The 15,548-nt window shown below is 50.2% G+C and overlaps 2 protein-coding genes and 2 pseudogenes across 2 annotated transcripts in view; 1 reads left to right on the top strand and 3 right to left on the bottom strand.

Annotated features, from left to right (window-relative positions):
- Positions 1–3,054, top strand: part of LOC141474919 (uncharacterized) — a 7,840-nt gene extending 4,786 nt beyond the window's left edge. The window contains exons 3-4 of the mRNA XM_074163031.1: positions 1,839–2,089; positions 3,049–3,054. Coding sequence (XP_074019132.1) covers positions 1,839–2,089; positions 3,049–3,054 — 257 coding nt within the window. The remainder of the gene's footprint in view (positions 1–1,838; positions 2,090–3,048) is intronic.
- Positions 1–5,113, bottom strand: part of LOC141474806 (feather keratin Cos2-3-like) — a 19,638-nt pseudogene extending 14,525 nt beyond the window's left edge.
- The window catches only part of LOC141474809 (feather keratin Cos2-3-like), a 12,542-nt gene continuing 1,204 nt past the window's right edge, over positions 4,211–15,548 (bottom strand). Inside the window, exon 2 of the mRNA XM_074162886.1 lies at positions 4,211–4,537. Within this exon, the coding sequence (XP_074018987.1) occupies positions 4,211–4,516 (306 nt within the window). The 5' untranslated portion in view covers positions 4,517–4,537. The remainder of the gene's footprint in view (positions 4,538–15,548) is intronic.
- The window catches only part of LOC141474807 (feather keratin Cos2-3-like), a 25,085-nt pseudogene continuing 20,370 nt past the window's right edge, over positions 10,834–15,548 (bottom strand).

The raw sequence follows: 15,548 nt of genomic DNA, 5'->3' as shown, positions 1-15,548 counted from the left end.
CATTGCTTAGGCTAAATCAGCTGCTTCTCTTGTTGGCCACCAAGGACTTGGAATGGGTGACCTGCACAGGTCCAGTCCAACCTAAATTATGCTGTGGAAAGAGTAAAGATAGTTGGGTTGGTTGGTTTGTTAAATGCTAAAAATAAGGAAAGGACAAATGCAGATCCTACCTGTGCTGAGGCAACTGAAAATGGAAGGGCTATAGCCCAGTGGGAGGAGTGTTTGTTTGGGTCTGAGTGTGTTTTTTCCCCAATGAGTTTTTTAGAAGCTGATTTATGAGATGGGATGGGAAGCGTGGCAGTAAACATGATTTATTGGTTCCTGTGATAGCTTCTTTAGAACAGAGGAAGACATTCCCTGGTGCCTGAGGTGGTGAGAAGGACAGTTGGTGTCTGCAGGGTTTTGGGGTGTTGACCATTGTGTTTGTGGGAGCTGCAGCCTTGGCTGTGCTGACAGGAGCTTGGGACTAGACACTGCGTAGGAGCCAGGAGAGGCCAACTCAGCCAAGGGCTTGAGGATGGAGAGAGGGAAGACAGACATCAGGGAAGGAGAGACTCCCAAGGTGTTGAACAGGGGGATGTGTCAGAGAAGTGTGTCCTCAGGTGCAGGCCTGTCCCCCTTTAAGCCCTTACCTTGGAAAGGCAGAAGGTGTTGGCTGAGGAGAGAAGACGGCAGCACAGGCATTTGAGATGTGCCAAGAACAAGCAATTTCTCCTCCCCATTTCATTCTTTGCTCCCCCTGCAGAGTCATTTCCGGCAGCTGTGCTCTCTCGGGGCTCTTGGTGGGGACGTGTGGGTTTTCTGAGTCTCTCTCACAAACGCAGGACAATTGGTCTCAGCATGCACCTCGGGTATCTCGTCCTCGCTGCCCTCCTGAGGCAACCACTGGGTAAGCATTGGCTTTGACTGGAGGCAGGATTCCTCTTCTTCCCAGGAGACCCTCACCCCCTCATCAGATCTCTGCAGGAGCTGCTCTTGAATTATGGGCAAATGCTATGAAATATAAAATCACAAGAGTGGTTTTGCACCTGCTTTCTCAAGATACTGCTACTAATGGAAAAGAGGAGACTGAGAAGAAAAAGCTCCTCTCCTGACCATCACAGACCCCTTGCCTTCCTTTTCTCTTGCCAAACATCCACCTCTCTCTGCCTCTCTCTTCTGATCTGTCTGGGCCCATCTTTTCACAGACATGTCATTGCAGAAGCTCTTTTCTATCTCGGCAGTACATATTTTCAGACACACAGGGGATTTTGCAAGTTGGTGCAGGGACATGAGAGCTCTCTCATCCCACTCACACTCTTAGGGTCTCCCAGTCTCTCTCCTGGCTGGCACATGTCATGCATCTTGCCTGGGCCATCCATTCCTCCTGCAAGTCTGCAGTGCTTGGGCTTCTTTTTCCCTCCCTTCCATGACCTTGGAGCCTCCTGAAAGGACAGGGAATGGGCAGCACGATGAAACTTCTCACTGGAGTTCCCTTCATCTCTCACCTCTTTGGAGGTTTTCTGGGGCCATCACAGGAGGTCCAGAAAACACAGGCTGGTTCCCTGGTGACTCCAGGCAGCAGGAGAGTGGTGACCAAAGACCTGGGTGAAAGCAGAGCTCTCCTCTGGGGGTATCCCTGTAGGAGGTAATTGGCATTATTGTGCTGTGGGAGTCAAGCTGAGCTGAGGTTTCAGGATTCCTGCCCAAAGATACTCACCGCCTTGCTGTTACCATCCATGGGGCTCTTGCTGCAGAGAAAGGCACAGGGAGTCTTCTCCTCTGACATTTTGCCTCTGCCCTTGTTATACATCTCAGAGCCTTGCCCTGCACAGTCACTGTTCCTTGATTTCTTCCAGGCACCATGGGACAGGTCACTGTCACCCAGCAAGAAGGAGAAGTCACAGTGAAGCAGAGAGGCACCTTCCAGACAACCTGCACCTACACATCCTTAAACTTTGAAGGCTTGCTCTGGTGCCAACAGAGGAAAGGCCAAGGTCCCCAGCTGGTCTCCTATCTGGCTAGAGCTGGCCCCAGGCGCAGTGGCCGTTTCACCACCGAGCTGAACACCACGGGGAAATACAGCCTCCTGCAGCTAAAGGAAGTCGAGGTCTCTGACAGTGCCTTGTACCTCTGTGCTGTGCATGACACTCCAGTGCAGGGAGCTTCCTTGGCTGTGCAAGAACCCAGGGGAGGGAGGGGATGTGTCTGTGCAAGGCTGAGGGTTGTGGAAGGAGCCCTCAGGTGTCCTCTGGCAGCACTGCTGTACATGCAGGATTCTTCAGGACAAGATCCTCTTCCAGGAGACGACACTGTCAGTGGCCTGAGAAGAAAGAGAAGGTGGTGAAAGACTCTCATGTCCTTGGGGTGCCCTGTCTGATGGGAGCTGGGGTTGTGTGAGAGACGTGAGTGGCCCTCAGGTGCGGCCTGGCCACGCTGGTTTTAACATCAACCTATGAGACCCCTTAGCTGGTCTGTGCAGGGAACTCTTTTTGGGTAGAGGGCGAAGAGGAGACCTGCCCTTACTACCCTTGCCCTTGGGTGCAGGCCATGCTCCCTCATTGTCGTAGTTTTGGCTGGATTGGCCAATCAAAATGACAGACGGCCCCTCACTATCTCCTCTTCAAAGAGATGATAGGAAGAGATAATGAGATTTATGAGTTTTGAAAAAGAAGTAAACTACTTCAATGACAATAGTAATAATTAATGAAATAATAGACAATAATAATAAGAAAAATAATAAAATGAAAAAAGGGGAAAAAGGAAAAACAAAGTATACAGTATATACAAAACCATATAAACTGACGACCACAACACCAGCAGGCACAGCTAAATGTCACAGACTGGACTTGGCAATGGAGAGGAGCTGGATTTCAGATCTGGAGTCAGGAATGCTCGGATCAGGATCAAAGGCAAACTAACAGTCAGGATCCTCCTCAGGCATCGGCTGTTGAAGAAAGAGAGTTGACCCTTTGATCCCTCAGCCTTTATACTGAGCACAGTGCAGATGGGATGGAATACCCGGTTGGTCGGCTTTGGGTCACCTGTCCTGTCTGCTCCTGCCTACAGGTGTGACCCCTCTACACTTTCCTGCTTCTGTTGCTCTAAAAGGGCTAATAATGAAGTTACCTGACCTTGGTTGTTATAGCAGTAAATATAAACAAGAGCCTCTCTGCATGCCATTCCTTGGTATAATCATGTCTTCTCACGGTGAGAGTGGACAGTTTTTGAACAATATGCTGTTAATGTCAGATTTGAGTTAGTTAGAAGAGGCCCAGCTTACAAAGCAAAATTACTGAACAGAAAATGGTTTCTGTTTTACCTCAAACCAGGACACTCATTTGGTGACAAGTGGGAGGATGAGGAGGAGAAGGTCAGGGGCTGTTTTGAAGGCTTTTTCTTATGCCATCGTCACTCCTGCATCCTTTGGGGCCATCTTCTGACTGAGGTTCTTTTCCCAGCACAGGGCTATCCAGAGCAGGAGGAATTCCCTTCCACACAGGCCTCAGAGCACCCAGCAGCACCAAGCTCCTCTCTAAGGGAAAGCAGTGGTCAGTCTCCCTGTTGCAGGACACGCTCTGAGGCCAGCGGATCATATGTGAGCAGAGATGCTGGAATACAGGGCCTGATACCCACTGGCTGTGCAGGAGCTCAGTAACGTCTTCCTCAGCTCCAAGAGACAGTGACTGGAAGAGACCCATTGCCCTGTGTCCCACCCTCCCCTTCGTCTTCTGCTTGTGCCCCCACCTTATCCCCCACCACCCAAGGCAATGTCTTTCTTCCTTGGTAATATGAGACAGTGTCCACCAAGAAAAGGATTACATGGAGGCAGAGGTGAGGATGCAGAAAACTTTAATGACTCTGAAGAGGGAAGCAAGTTCACTTGTAGAGGAGGCGGCCAGAGCAGGGAGAGGACAAGAAGCTGCTGAAAGTCTGTGCCCATTGGCCACAGCTGAGATCACATAGGCCTTTCCACAGGGGAAGAGATGCCAGCATATGTCCGACATTGTCTTTGAGTGTCTTACAGCCCAGAAGAACAGAAGACAAGAGATGGGAGAAAGAATCAGGCAGGGAAGTTAGCTTTTGTCCATCTTTTCAGAGAGCCCCAGCAGGTCTCCTTTGGAAGGGAAGCAATGGATGCTAAGCCTCTCTGAAATCGATGGCCAGGAGCTCTGTCTTCAGTCCAGCACCAGGTTCCTGGAGGTCCTTGTCAGGGCCGTCACCAGTGGATTTAGCAGGGGGGGCACCTTCTGCCATAGTAGCGGCTGGAAATGCCAGAGAGATCACAGCACCCAGAGGTGATGGGCACTCCATCACAGCTGAGGATGCTGCCAACAGCAGCAGAGGTGGAGGATCCCACCACAGTGTTCTGAGGGAAGGAGCTGAGGATGGGTCCGGGCAGGGCCACCACCACGGGGGAAGGCTGGATGGCGACGGTGGAGTTCTGGCACTGCCTGACACAGGGCTCGTTGCAGCTGTTGGCCAGTGGGGTCGGGCCACAGGGCCGGCATGGCAGGCACTGGTTGTAGCAGGACATGTCTCTGGGCTGGAAGTGCACCTGGGAGAGAGGGCAGAGAGGCAGTAGAGCACAGGCACACATGAGGAGCTGTCTGCCAGGAGTCTGTCCCTCCACCACAAGCATGTCAAAAGCACCTGCTGAGCCAGAAGTCAGAAACTGTGCAGTGGGGCAAAAGGGTTTCCAGACACAGTTCTCTAAGGATCGCCCATGCCCAACCAGGCTGCTGCCAGTATTTTCAGTGAAGGACAACCTCAGCCAAGATCCAGATTCTCTTTGCAAAGTAAAGTAGCGTCGCCAGACCCAAGGAAGCCTCTGCCTGTCTCTTAACAGAACAGCTCCCTCAACCAAGTCCCGGACACTGAGTCAGGCGTTCACCCCTCTTCACCCTCTCATAGGAAGCAGCACCACAGCCCACCCCTGGACGGAGGAGTACAGATCTGCATGAGCAGAAAACAACATGGGGAAAGGGCTTCAGACTCACCTGGCTCTCAAGGAGGAGGAGGAGAGAGAAGTGGATGAGAGAGCGAGGGGTTGGGCTGGCTTTTATGGTGGCCCTGACCTGCCGCAGGCCCAGAGGAAGCTTCTACAGAAGTGGCAATTTTCTAAGCTGCCCATGAGGAGCAGAAAACATCCCAGCTAATGACATGGGATGGGTGGTTGTTTTCCCCGATGCCGCCTTCTCATTTCCTGGCTTACGCTGTCCACCTTCCCTCACGGAGGTTTCTTCTGAGTGCTGGGACTGAGAGACCCCATAATTTCTGGGGCAGGAATGTGTCAGTGCCTGCTGAAGCCTCACTCAGGTGCCAGATGGGTGCAGAACAGGCAAGTGATGTTGGCCTGTGCCCAGGCTGTCTTTGATCTTCACATCTGTAACAAGCTCTCCCTTCTTGGTATGTTTGAGATCCAGCAGAACATCTGTCACAGAATCACGGAATCATGGAATTGTCAGAGTTGGAAGGGACCTCTAGAGATCATCTAGTCCAACTCCCCTGCTAAAGCAGGGTTGCCTAGAGCACATCACTCAGGACTGCATCCAGGTGGGTCTTGAAAATCTGCAGAGAAGAGGACTCCACACCCTCCCTGGGCAGCCTGTTCCAGGGCTCTGTCACCCTCACCGGAAAGAAGTTTTTTCTCATATTTGAATGGACCTTCCTATGTTGCAGCTTGTGCCAGTTGCCCCTCGTCCTGTCACTGGGAACCACTGAGAAGAGTCCGGCTCCATTCTCCTCCAAACCACCCTTTAGACACTTGTAAGCATTAATAAGGTCTCCCTTCAGCCTTCTCTTCTCCAGGCTAAAGAATCCCAGTTCTCTCAGCCTTACTTCATCAGGGAGATGCTCCAATCCCTTAATTGTCTTTGTTGCCCTATGCTGGACTCTCTCCAGTAGTTCCCTGTCTCTCTTGAACTGGGGAGGCCAGAACTGGATGCAGTATTCCAGTTGTGGCCTCACCAGTGCAGAGTAGAGGGGGAGAATGACCTCCCTTGGCCTACTGGCCACACTCTTCCCTATGCAGCCCAGGATTGCATTGGCCCTTGTGGTGACAAGGGCACATTGCTGGCTCATGGGTAGTTTACTATCTACCAGGACCCCCAGATCCTTCTCCTTAGAAATGTTTTCCATCAGGTCCACTCCTAATCTATATTGGTGCCTGGTCTTCTTCCTCCCCATGTGGAGGACCCTACACTTGTCCTTGTTGAACCTCATTAAGTTCTTCTCTGCCCATCTCTCCAGCCTGTCCAGGTGATGCTGGGTGGCTGCACAGCCCTCTGGAGTGTCAGCCAGTCCTCATTAGATCCTCTATCACTTGGGTGATGAAGTTGTCATCCACGTAGTCCAGGAGCCTCCTGGCTTGCTCATGTCCTGCTGTGCTGTCCCTCCAGAAGATACTCACGTGGTTGAAGTTTCCAATGAGAACCAGGGACTGTGAATGTGAGACTGCTCCTATCTGCCTGTGGAGAGTTCATCTGCTGGTTCTTTGTTGTCAGGCAGCCTATAGGGGACACCCACTACAATGTGCTCTTTATCTCTCTTCTCTTTAAGGCTTACCCACAAGCTCTCAGTTGGCACATCACCCAACCCCAGGATTGTCCCCTGCAAATCTGCTTTCAGGAGTCTACAAGTGGTATGCGGTTTTTAAGAACCACCTTTCAAAAGCACAGGAGCAGGCAATTCCATTGTGTCTCAAGTTAAGCAAGCGGGGCAGAAGACCCCATGGAAAAATGAACTTGTACAATCTGTGGAAGGGAGGTCAGGGTTCGCAGGGAAGGTACAGAGCTGTGGTTCACATATGGAGAGAGAAGGCAGGAAAAGCCAAAGCTCAATTAGAATTGAAAGTGGCCCATTGTGTGTCAGACAGCAAGAAAGGCTTTTTTAGGTGCACTGATAGCAAGAGGAGGTGTCAAGAAAACATTGGGCCAATACTTGTTGAAGGTGGTCACCCGAGTAATAGAGATGAAGGAAAACTCAAGGCATCCAATACATTTTTTGCCTCCATTTTTAATAATACTGATAGACCTTGGGCTGCCCAGTGCACTGAGTTGGAGAGCCCCGAGTGCAGGAACAGTGACTTCCCATTTGTAAGGGACCAGTTGTATCATCTGGTTGTGCATGCATCCACGAGGACAGATGGGATTCATGCCAGAGAACTGAAGGAACTGGCAGATGTTACAGCAGGAACCCCTAAATGATCTACCAAAGGTCTTAGGAATCTGGGGAAGTCCCTGATGACTGGAAGCCAGACAATGTTAGGCCAACTTACAAGAAGGGCATGAAGCAGGACCCAGGAAACTACAGACCTGTCAGTCTGACCTCAGTCCACGGAAAAAAATTATGGAGAAGGTCATACTGGGTGCTATTGAATGGTTTTTGACAAACAATGCAATCATCAGGCACAGTCAACATGGGTTCACAAAGGGAAAGTCCTGTCGAACTAATTTGCTTTCCTTCTATGGTAAGACAACCCACACAGTGCATGAAGGGAAGGTGCTGCATGGAATTTTTCTGGATCTTAGTAAGGCTTTTGATAGTGTCCCTCACAGCATCCTTCTGGAGAAGTTGTCCATCTGTGGGATGAGCAGGTACATGGTGTGCTGGGTGAAGAACTGGCTGAAGGGCAGGGCTCAAAAGGCTGTAGTCAATGAGGCTACATCAAAGTAAAGACTAAGAAGCCCAGTGTTCCTCAGTGTTCAATTCTAGGCCCAGTTCTGTTCAATGATTTTGTCAGTGATGTGGATGTTGATGGAGTTGAAAGTACCAGGAGACATTTTGCTGCTGATAGAAAACTAGGAGGTACCATTGACTCTCTGGAGGGACAGGAGGCCTTGCAGAGGGATCTAGATAAATTGTAGCATTGGGCAATCATTAATGGCATGAAATTAAACAAATCCAAACGACAGATTCTGCATGTGGGATGGAGTAACACCAGACTCAAGTCTAAATTGGGAGAGGAGTGGCTGGAGCAGCCGTGCAGAAAGGGATCTGGGGGTGCTGGTTGACAGCAGGCTCAACAGGAGTCAGGCGTGTGCGCTGGCAGCCAGAGGGCAAAGCACATCCTGGAGGGCGTTAACACAGTCCAACCAGCTGGTGAGGAGAGGAGATCATCCCACTGTATTTAGCGTTGGGACGACCTCCCCTTGAGTTCTGTGTGTAGTTCTGGGCTCCACAAATTCCGAAGGAAGTGAAGGTCCTTGACTGCGTCCAGAGGAGGGCAACAAAGCCTGAGAAAGGGCTGGAAGGAATGTCCTATGAGGAGTGGCCAAAGACTTTGGGCTTGCCTGGTTTGGAGAAAAGGAGTCTGAGGGGTGACCTCATGGTTCTCTAGAGCTTCCAGAGGAGGGGAAGTGGAGAGAGAGGTGCTGATCTCTTCTCCCTGGGATCCAGGGATAGGACATGTAGGAATGGTTCAAATCTGCATCAGGGGAGGTTCTAACATGACATTACTAAACATTTCTTTACAGAAAGAGTAATCAAACACTGGAACAGACTTCCTAGAGCAATGGAGCATCAGTAAATGCCCAAAGCCTGTTAGTGTTTAAGAGGCATTTGGACAACACCCTTAATTACATGGTTTAACTTTTGGTCAGCCCTGAAGTGGTCAGGCAGTTGGACTAGATTGTTATTGTAGGTCCTTCCCAACTGTAATATTCCATTCTAGTCTAGTCTAGTCTAGTCTTGTTCTGTTTTATTCTTATTGTGTTCTTCTCTCCGTCTCTCCTATCCTACTCTATCCGATCCTATGTGTTGTTCTGTTATTATATTATGTAATATTATATTATGTTACATTCTAATATAATTACATTACATTACATTATATTATATTATTTTATACTCTATTGTATTATGTTATATTGTCTTATATTGTATATATTATGTTATGTTATGTTATGTTATGTTATGTTATGTTATGTTATGTTATGTTATATTGTATTATATTCCATTCCATTCCATTCCATCCTTCACTTCCCCAGAGGATGCACTTACCTTAATACTAGGGGTACACACTCCCTGCTTCTCCACTGCAAATGGGGTCTGGGGCTCATCAAGCTGCTGCACCCCAGAGAAAATCCTGACTGTCAAACTTTCACATTCCCTGATGCTGTGCAGGAGACTTGCAAGTGCTTGCCCACTGCCGAATGCCCACCGCTTGCTGCCTGTTGTGCCTGAGAATATTCTGTGGTCCCACAGGTGCTGGCAAATGCTGTACCGGGAAGTGCTCTGGAAAGATGTTTTTATTGAATTTGTGGAAGGCTTAAGTTTTGTTCTTTTGCTCCTTTACAGGGTTTTTGGTGAAGCGGGGATGGAGTATGTGGAAAAAATGTACCTGGTACCTGTAAAGTAGCTGGAGAAGCTATAGGCTGTGCCATTACCTGGGGAAGACATGAGGGCTGATGCTGTCCTCTCTTTGGATGCTGAAATGAGGGACATTCTTCAGACACCAGGTCTGGTGTGCCACGAGAAAGCTTAGGTGTATACAGATACTTGTCAAACATAGTTATCCCACAAGGAGCAGTGCAATCAGAAAAGGGGTAAAATAACTCCTGCTTTTCCAGAAGAAAACAAGACAGAGGTGGGAAAACCCCCTGGAGACTCCTGAGGACTCCAGCCCTCTTGTTCAGGAAGTGCCTGATATTACACATCCATGGTATTGGAGGAATTTGCAATTTCTCCTCGGTGAACTAGGGCAGCACAAGCATATTTCTTCTTGGGAAAACCAGGGAAGTTTTGTGTACAAAAGGGATGGCAATAAGGGGTCCCACCTGCTTGGTTGAGACTAGTGTGTCCTTCAGACTTGTGGTCCATCTGAGAAGACCCAAAGTCTAGAATGTTTTTATGAAAGCCATGGCTGCCATTGTTGCAGTGGTTCTGGGTGAGCTTGGTCCTGATTCTCATTGGCCCTGTGTTGCCACCTGACTCAGCACTGCCTCCCACAGAACCTGCCAGAAGTTGTGCTCCCATCCTCAACCCATGCAGGAATGACCTTGTCCTCTGTCCCTGTCCCATGGTTCTGGTGCTGGGGTCGGGGGAGGGTTGTGTGAGGGCAGACTCCCATACCACAGGGTCCCATGCTCTGGAGATGTTGGATGGCCTTGGCCGTTGTCAGGATTTCTCTTCACGTGACAAGGTGTTCCGAAGCCAAGGGGTTATTGCTGAGCAGAGTCTCAGCAAGACAAGGACTGATGGCTGTTGGCAGTGGAGTAACTAGGGATGTCTTCCTCAGCGTCAAGAGGCAGTGTCTGAAAGAGGACTCTCTGCAGTGTGTCCAACCCTCCAATGCCTCGAGGAGTGATGAAGGGTTCCTCTGGGCCCCCACCTAACTCCTCCCACAAAGTAATGGCTTTCTCCTTCCACAGTCAGCATGCAGATGGAAAGACCACGTAAAGGACACAGGCAGGGTTGCAGCAATTGTTTAATGAGTCTAAAGAGGGAAATGAGGTCACACCAAATGGAGGCCCCCAATGTGGGGAGCAGAAGGAGCAGATGAGAATGTGTTCCCCTTTTGCTGTGGCAGAGTTCCCACAGGGCATCTGTTGATGTGCCCAGCAAAGGGAGACAGGCTGCAGGTCCCTCCAGGCTGGTTGCTGGGGTCTCACAACAGACTTTGAGGGGAACACCAGAAAACAAAGAAAAAAGATAAAAAAAGTGAGAGGAAAAAAAGAACAGGAAGACATTGGCCGTGTTTTCAGAGAGCCCAGGTTGACATCTTCCCATCTGCCCTTGCAGGGCAAGCCAGAGATGGTGAGCTGCTCTTAAAACAACGGCATGTAGTTTAATCCTCTGTCCAGCACCATGTTCTGAGTTCCGAGGGGTCCTTGTATGAGGCCACTGCTTGCATCTTTAGCAGGGAGGGCATCTGCTGCCACAGTAGCGGCTGGTGATGCAGGAGAGGTCACAGCAGGGAGAGTTGATGGGGACTCCGTCACAGCTGAGGATGCTGCCAACAGCAGCGGAGGTGGAGGATCCCACCACGGTGTTCTGAGGGAAGGAGCTGAGGATGGGGCCGGGCAGGGTCACCACCACAGCAGGAGGCTCAATGACGACGGTGGAGTTCTGGCACTGCCTGAAACAGGGCTCATTGCAGCTGTTGGCCAGTGGGGTTGGGCCGCAGGGCCGGCAGCAGGGCTGACACTGGTCGTAGCAGGACATGTCTTGGGTTCAGAGGTGCACCTGAGAGAGAGGGCAGGGAAGAATAATCACACAGGCATTCATTCCTGTCACCGTACCATGACGAAGCCAAAGAAAATGCAGAGCTGAAAACTGGAGGCTGTGCAGCGATATATGAGGGCTTTTTGGCCTCATCCTTACAGAGCCTAAAAAGAATCACCAGCTCCTATACAGCTACTGCCTGGCCTCTGAGTTCAGAAGCCATCTCAGCACAGTCCCAGACTCCCTCCATGTCTAACCTTCTCCCTGCTTCCCTCTCCCGTGACAAGCAGCCCCATGATCTATCATGGAACAAACCCAGTGTCAGCTGAGAGGTCTGCTGAAGTGAGACGTCCTTTTTGAGACATTGGAGAAGGAGAAGGGGGATCACACTCACCTGACTCTCAAGGAGCAGGAGGCAAGAGAAGTGGATGTGAGAGCGAGGAGCTGGGCTGGCTTTTATCATGGACCTTAACTGCCCCAGGCTGACAGAGGCTTCCCTTGCAGAGGTGATTATTTGCTGACAAGTTCATCTTGAATGCAAAACATCCCAGCTAATGCTATGGGCTCTGTTTTGGCTTCCTGAATCGGTGTCTTTCCATTTTCTGCTTTATGCCAAGCCCATTCCCCAGTGGAGGCATCTTTTGTATGACAGGATGAAAGGCCCAAGCATTTCCGGTGCAAAACACCTGATTGTGGGCAGAAGACTCATCTCATGTGCTGGAAGAGTCCAGTAAAGGTCACTCAAGACACACTAAAAGCTGGCTTAGACAACACACACACACACAGAGACTCTAATCTAGACCTCTAGGCATCTAGAGTTCATTGAGTAGACTCAAGACACTCAACAAGAGGCTGTCTACACTGTTCAAGGCACAGGACTTGGACTTGACAGAGTCACCTTCTGCAAATCTTGTTTTAAAGAGTTCACTGTGTCTGAGAGAAGACTGATCTGCACTCAGTGAGAGGCAGAGATGCAGCTGATGAGAATAACACGCCCAGCGTGATCCTGCTCACCCCCATAAAATCTCTTTCCCCGCTCTCCATCTGTCCCTGAGGGGGACCAGGGACGCGGATATGGGCTTTAGCCATGAGATGGAGGTGTTTGTAGCTCTGGTGGAACAGTCTGTGGGTTCACTTCTGAGCGTATGATGAAACAAGCCATGTACATGTTACCAGGTAAAGGCAGGCCCTGCTGTGACTTTAGTTCAGAGGCCACCACTGGACAATTGCAGGCTCAGTGTCTCCAGAAAGATGGTTCATTCCATTTACTGTAGGATGGGATAAGACCTGTGTGTGAGCTGATGTCTCTGCATTGCCTGTGGGAAGAGTCTGTAGAGTCTGTTAGAGTGGGCCCAAATGAAGGCTACAAAACTGGTTGGGACACCTCCCCTGTGAAGAGAGGCTGAGAGAGGTGGGGTAGTTATGCCTGGAGAGGAGAAGGCTTTGGGCAGGCCTTCTTATGGCTTTGCAATACTTATAGGGGGCTTATAAGAAAGAAGGCAAAAGACGTTTTGCCAGGGTCCACAGTGACAGGACGAGGGACAATGGCTTTAAACTGAAAGAGGGTAGATGTAGATTGGACATAAGGAAGAAATGTTTTGCAGTGAGGGTAGTGAGACACTGGAAGAGGTTGCCCAGAGATGTTGTGGAAGCCCCATCACTGGAAATGTTCAAGGTGAGGTTAGATGGGGCTCTGAGCAACCTGATCTGGTAAGAGATGTCCCTGTCCATGGCAGGAGGGTGGGACAGGATGGGCTTTCAAGGTCCCTTCCCATGTGTGCAAATGCACTCATGAGCACAGCAGAGGAACATATATGTGACTGTGAACATGCACACACATCACTGACAACTCATGCACCCAATGCCAGCTCTCAGCCTCTCAGGATGACTGTAGGCACGTTCTTCAGACCCCACAGTTAAGGAAATGAATAAGGCACCATCAGCTTTATTGACCTCAAGAGCTTGACACTGCTTCGGTCAGCTGTTTTCTCTCTAGAAAAGGAACAGAAACCACAGTGGAGTCAAAGCTGCCATGACCTTTCCAGACATTGAGCCTCTTCTTGTCCCAAGTCTGTGGGTCAGGAATAATATAAAATCTAAAGAACATCTATAGGGCTGCAGCCACAAAGAATCCCCACATTACATTTGAAAAAACTCCTCCAGCCTTAGGTGCCTGCAAGTATCCTAAGTGATCTCCTTAGGAGAGATGTGGGGGTGTGAGACCAGCCCCAACTCTCTAGAGGGAGCAGTACCTCAGTGGTGGGCCTGAGAGAAGCCAGACTGCCCACAGAATGACAGAATCACAGAATCTTCATTGGTGGACCTTTGAGATCATCAAGTCCAACCATACACACACACAAAAAAACCAAAACCACGACAATCTCGGGCAGTAGAACATGCCCTGAAGTGCCATGTCTCCACATTTCTTAAATACGTCCAGGGATGGTGACTCCACCACCTCCCTTGGCAGGCCATTCCAGTGCCTGACCACTCTCTCAGTAAAGTAATTCTTCCTAATACCTAATCTAAACCTCCCTTGCTGCAATGTCATACCATTTCCTCTGGGCGTGTCATTATTCACTTGGGAGAAGAGGCCAACACCATCCTCTCAACACCCTTTTTTCAGGTAGTTGTAGAGGGTGATGAGGTCTCCCCTCAGCCTCCTCTTCTCCAAACTAAACATGCCCGGTTCCCTCAGCCTTTCCTCATATGACTTGTTCTCTAGACCCCACAGGCTGCAAACCCTGAGGCTGGGGCACCAGAAATGACACTGACTGATCCCACTAAGAAAGGCACTCAGCCTCTTCAAAACATTCCTGAAAATGCCCTTTATTAGCACTAAGACTAGAAAGAAAGAGAGGGCAGTACAGATAACCTTCCATCCCGTCAGAGGGTGGCAACCCAGAGCTGCTCCATGTCAGCTGCTCTCAGAGAATGAGAGAATCACAGAATGGCCGAGGTTGGAAGGGACCCCTGGAAGTCATCTGGTCCACTCCCCCCACCCAGCTCAAGCAGGGCCATCCACAGCCAGTCGCCCAGGACCATGTCCAGGTGGTTTTTGAAAATCTCTAAAGAGGGAAACTGGGCAAACTCCCTGGGATACCTGTGCCAGTGCTCCATCACTCCCACAGCACAGTACAATGTGCTGCCCCCTCTCCAGGGCACAGGTCACTGGACGGATCTAGTCCACAGAAGGATTGCCCCATTTTGGTCAGTCGAGTTGGTGGATGAGAACTGGGGGATGACCCAAGAAGTGGAGGATGTGGTTGGGCCTGCAGGAAGTACTATGAGAGGTGAGCACTGCTGGCAGAGAATGAGACAGGGAACTGGTCAGTCTTGTCCTTGCCACCTGCCAGACACACACAGCCTGGTGCATGATGGCCTCAGAGTGTAGTGGGTTGGACATAGTCAAGCAGTGGCCACAGGTCATGGGAATGTAGAGAAAGCGTTGTTGACTTCCCAGGATCTGGAAGAAGTATAGCTGGCCATGCAGATGGAGATGGATATGTCCCCTGGCCTGAGGAAGCCCTCCAGCACCTTTGGAAGGAAGACACCAGGGAAGAGAGACTGAAACTTTTGGTCTTCAGTCTATCTGAGCTAGATTTCATCTGCTATAATTCCACTCTCAGTGGCAGACACAGGTTGGGTCCATCATGTCCATCCTTGCACCTGAACACTTTTGTCAAGACATCTGTATTTTCATGCAGGAAATGGCATATGGGACTGTAGTGGCTGCCAAGAGACATTTCCACTGATAAGAAGGGATGAGATCTGCATGTAAAAAAATCCTCTCCCTCAAAGAATGGCAGCCAATTCCTAAGCACAGATTTGTTGCGGGGACCAAAGAAGCAGTCAAGGGCTCTGCACCTGCCTTCAGCACTCATGGGAAGTGCACCAGGTACCCTCGTCCTGGATGACCTTCATGGTCTCCTGCATGTTCTCTATCACAGCAATTTGATCTCCTTCAGAAATACATCATTTCACTGTCCCATTTCTGTGCTGAGCACTCTCAGCTCCCACATGCTCAGCTCCACTTTTGAGCCTTGATGCGTCCAGCAGCATGGACAGCTTCACCCTGCTGATGCCTCCAGGCCATAGCCCCTAGATTGGGTGGTGGAGGGGAGACGTCATCCCAAAGGCTGTTCCCTTCATTACCACTCCTGCCATTCTGCAAGCAACTCATCTTCCAGAGCCCCACAGCCTTCACCCCAACACCCCAGAGCAGCTCTGGCCATAGCAAGAGGAACGGCCTTGCTCAAGAGCTCATGGGGCTGCTGAGACCTCAGGGCCTCCTGCCTTCCTGGACAATTTTTGCCTGATATAAAGCAAGGCATGACCTGATGGTCACTGGCAGCAGAGCAGCCAGGGATGTCTTCCTCAGCTCCAAGGGATGGTTCCAAAAGAGG

The sequence above is a fragment of the Numenius arquata genome, chromosome 23 (genome assembly GCF_964106895.1).
Source record: "Numenius arquata chromosome 23, bNumArq3.hap1.1, whole genome shotgun sequence".
Taxonomy (NCBI): domain Eukaryota; kingdom Metazoa; phylum Chordata; class Aves; order Charadriiformes; family Scolopacidae; genus Numenius; species Numenius arquata.
Note: the sequence above shows the minus strand (reverse complement) of the source record. Positions and strands in the feature narration are given on the sequence as shown.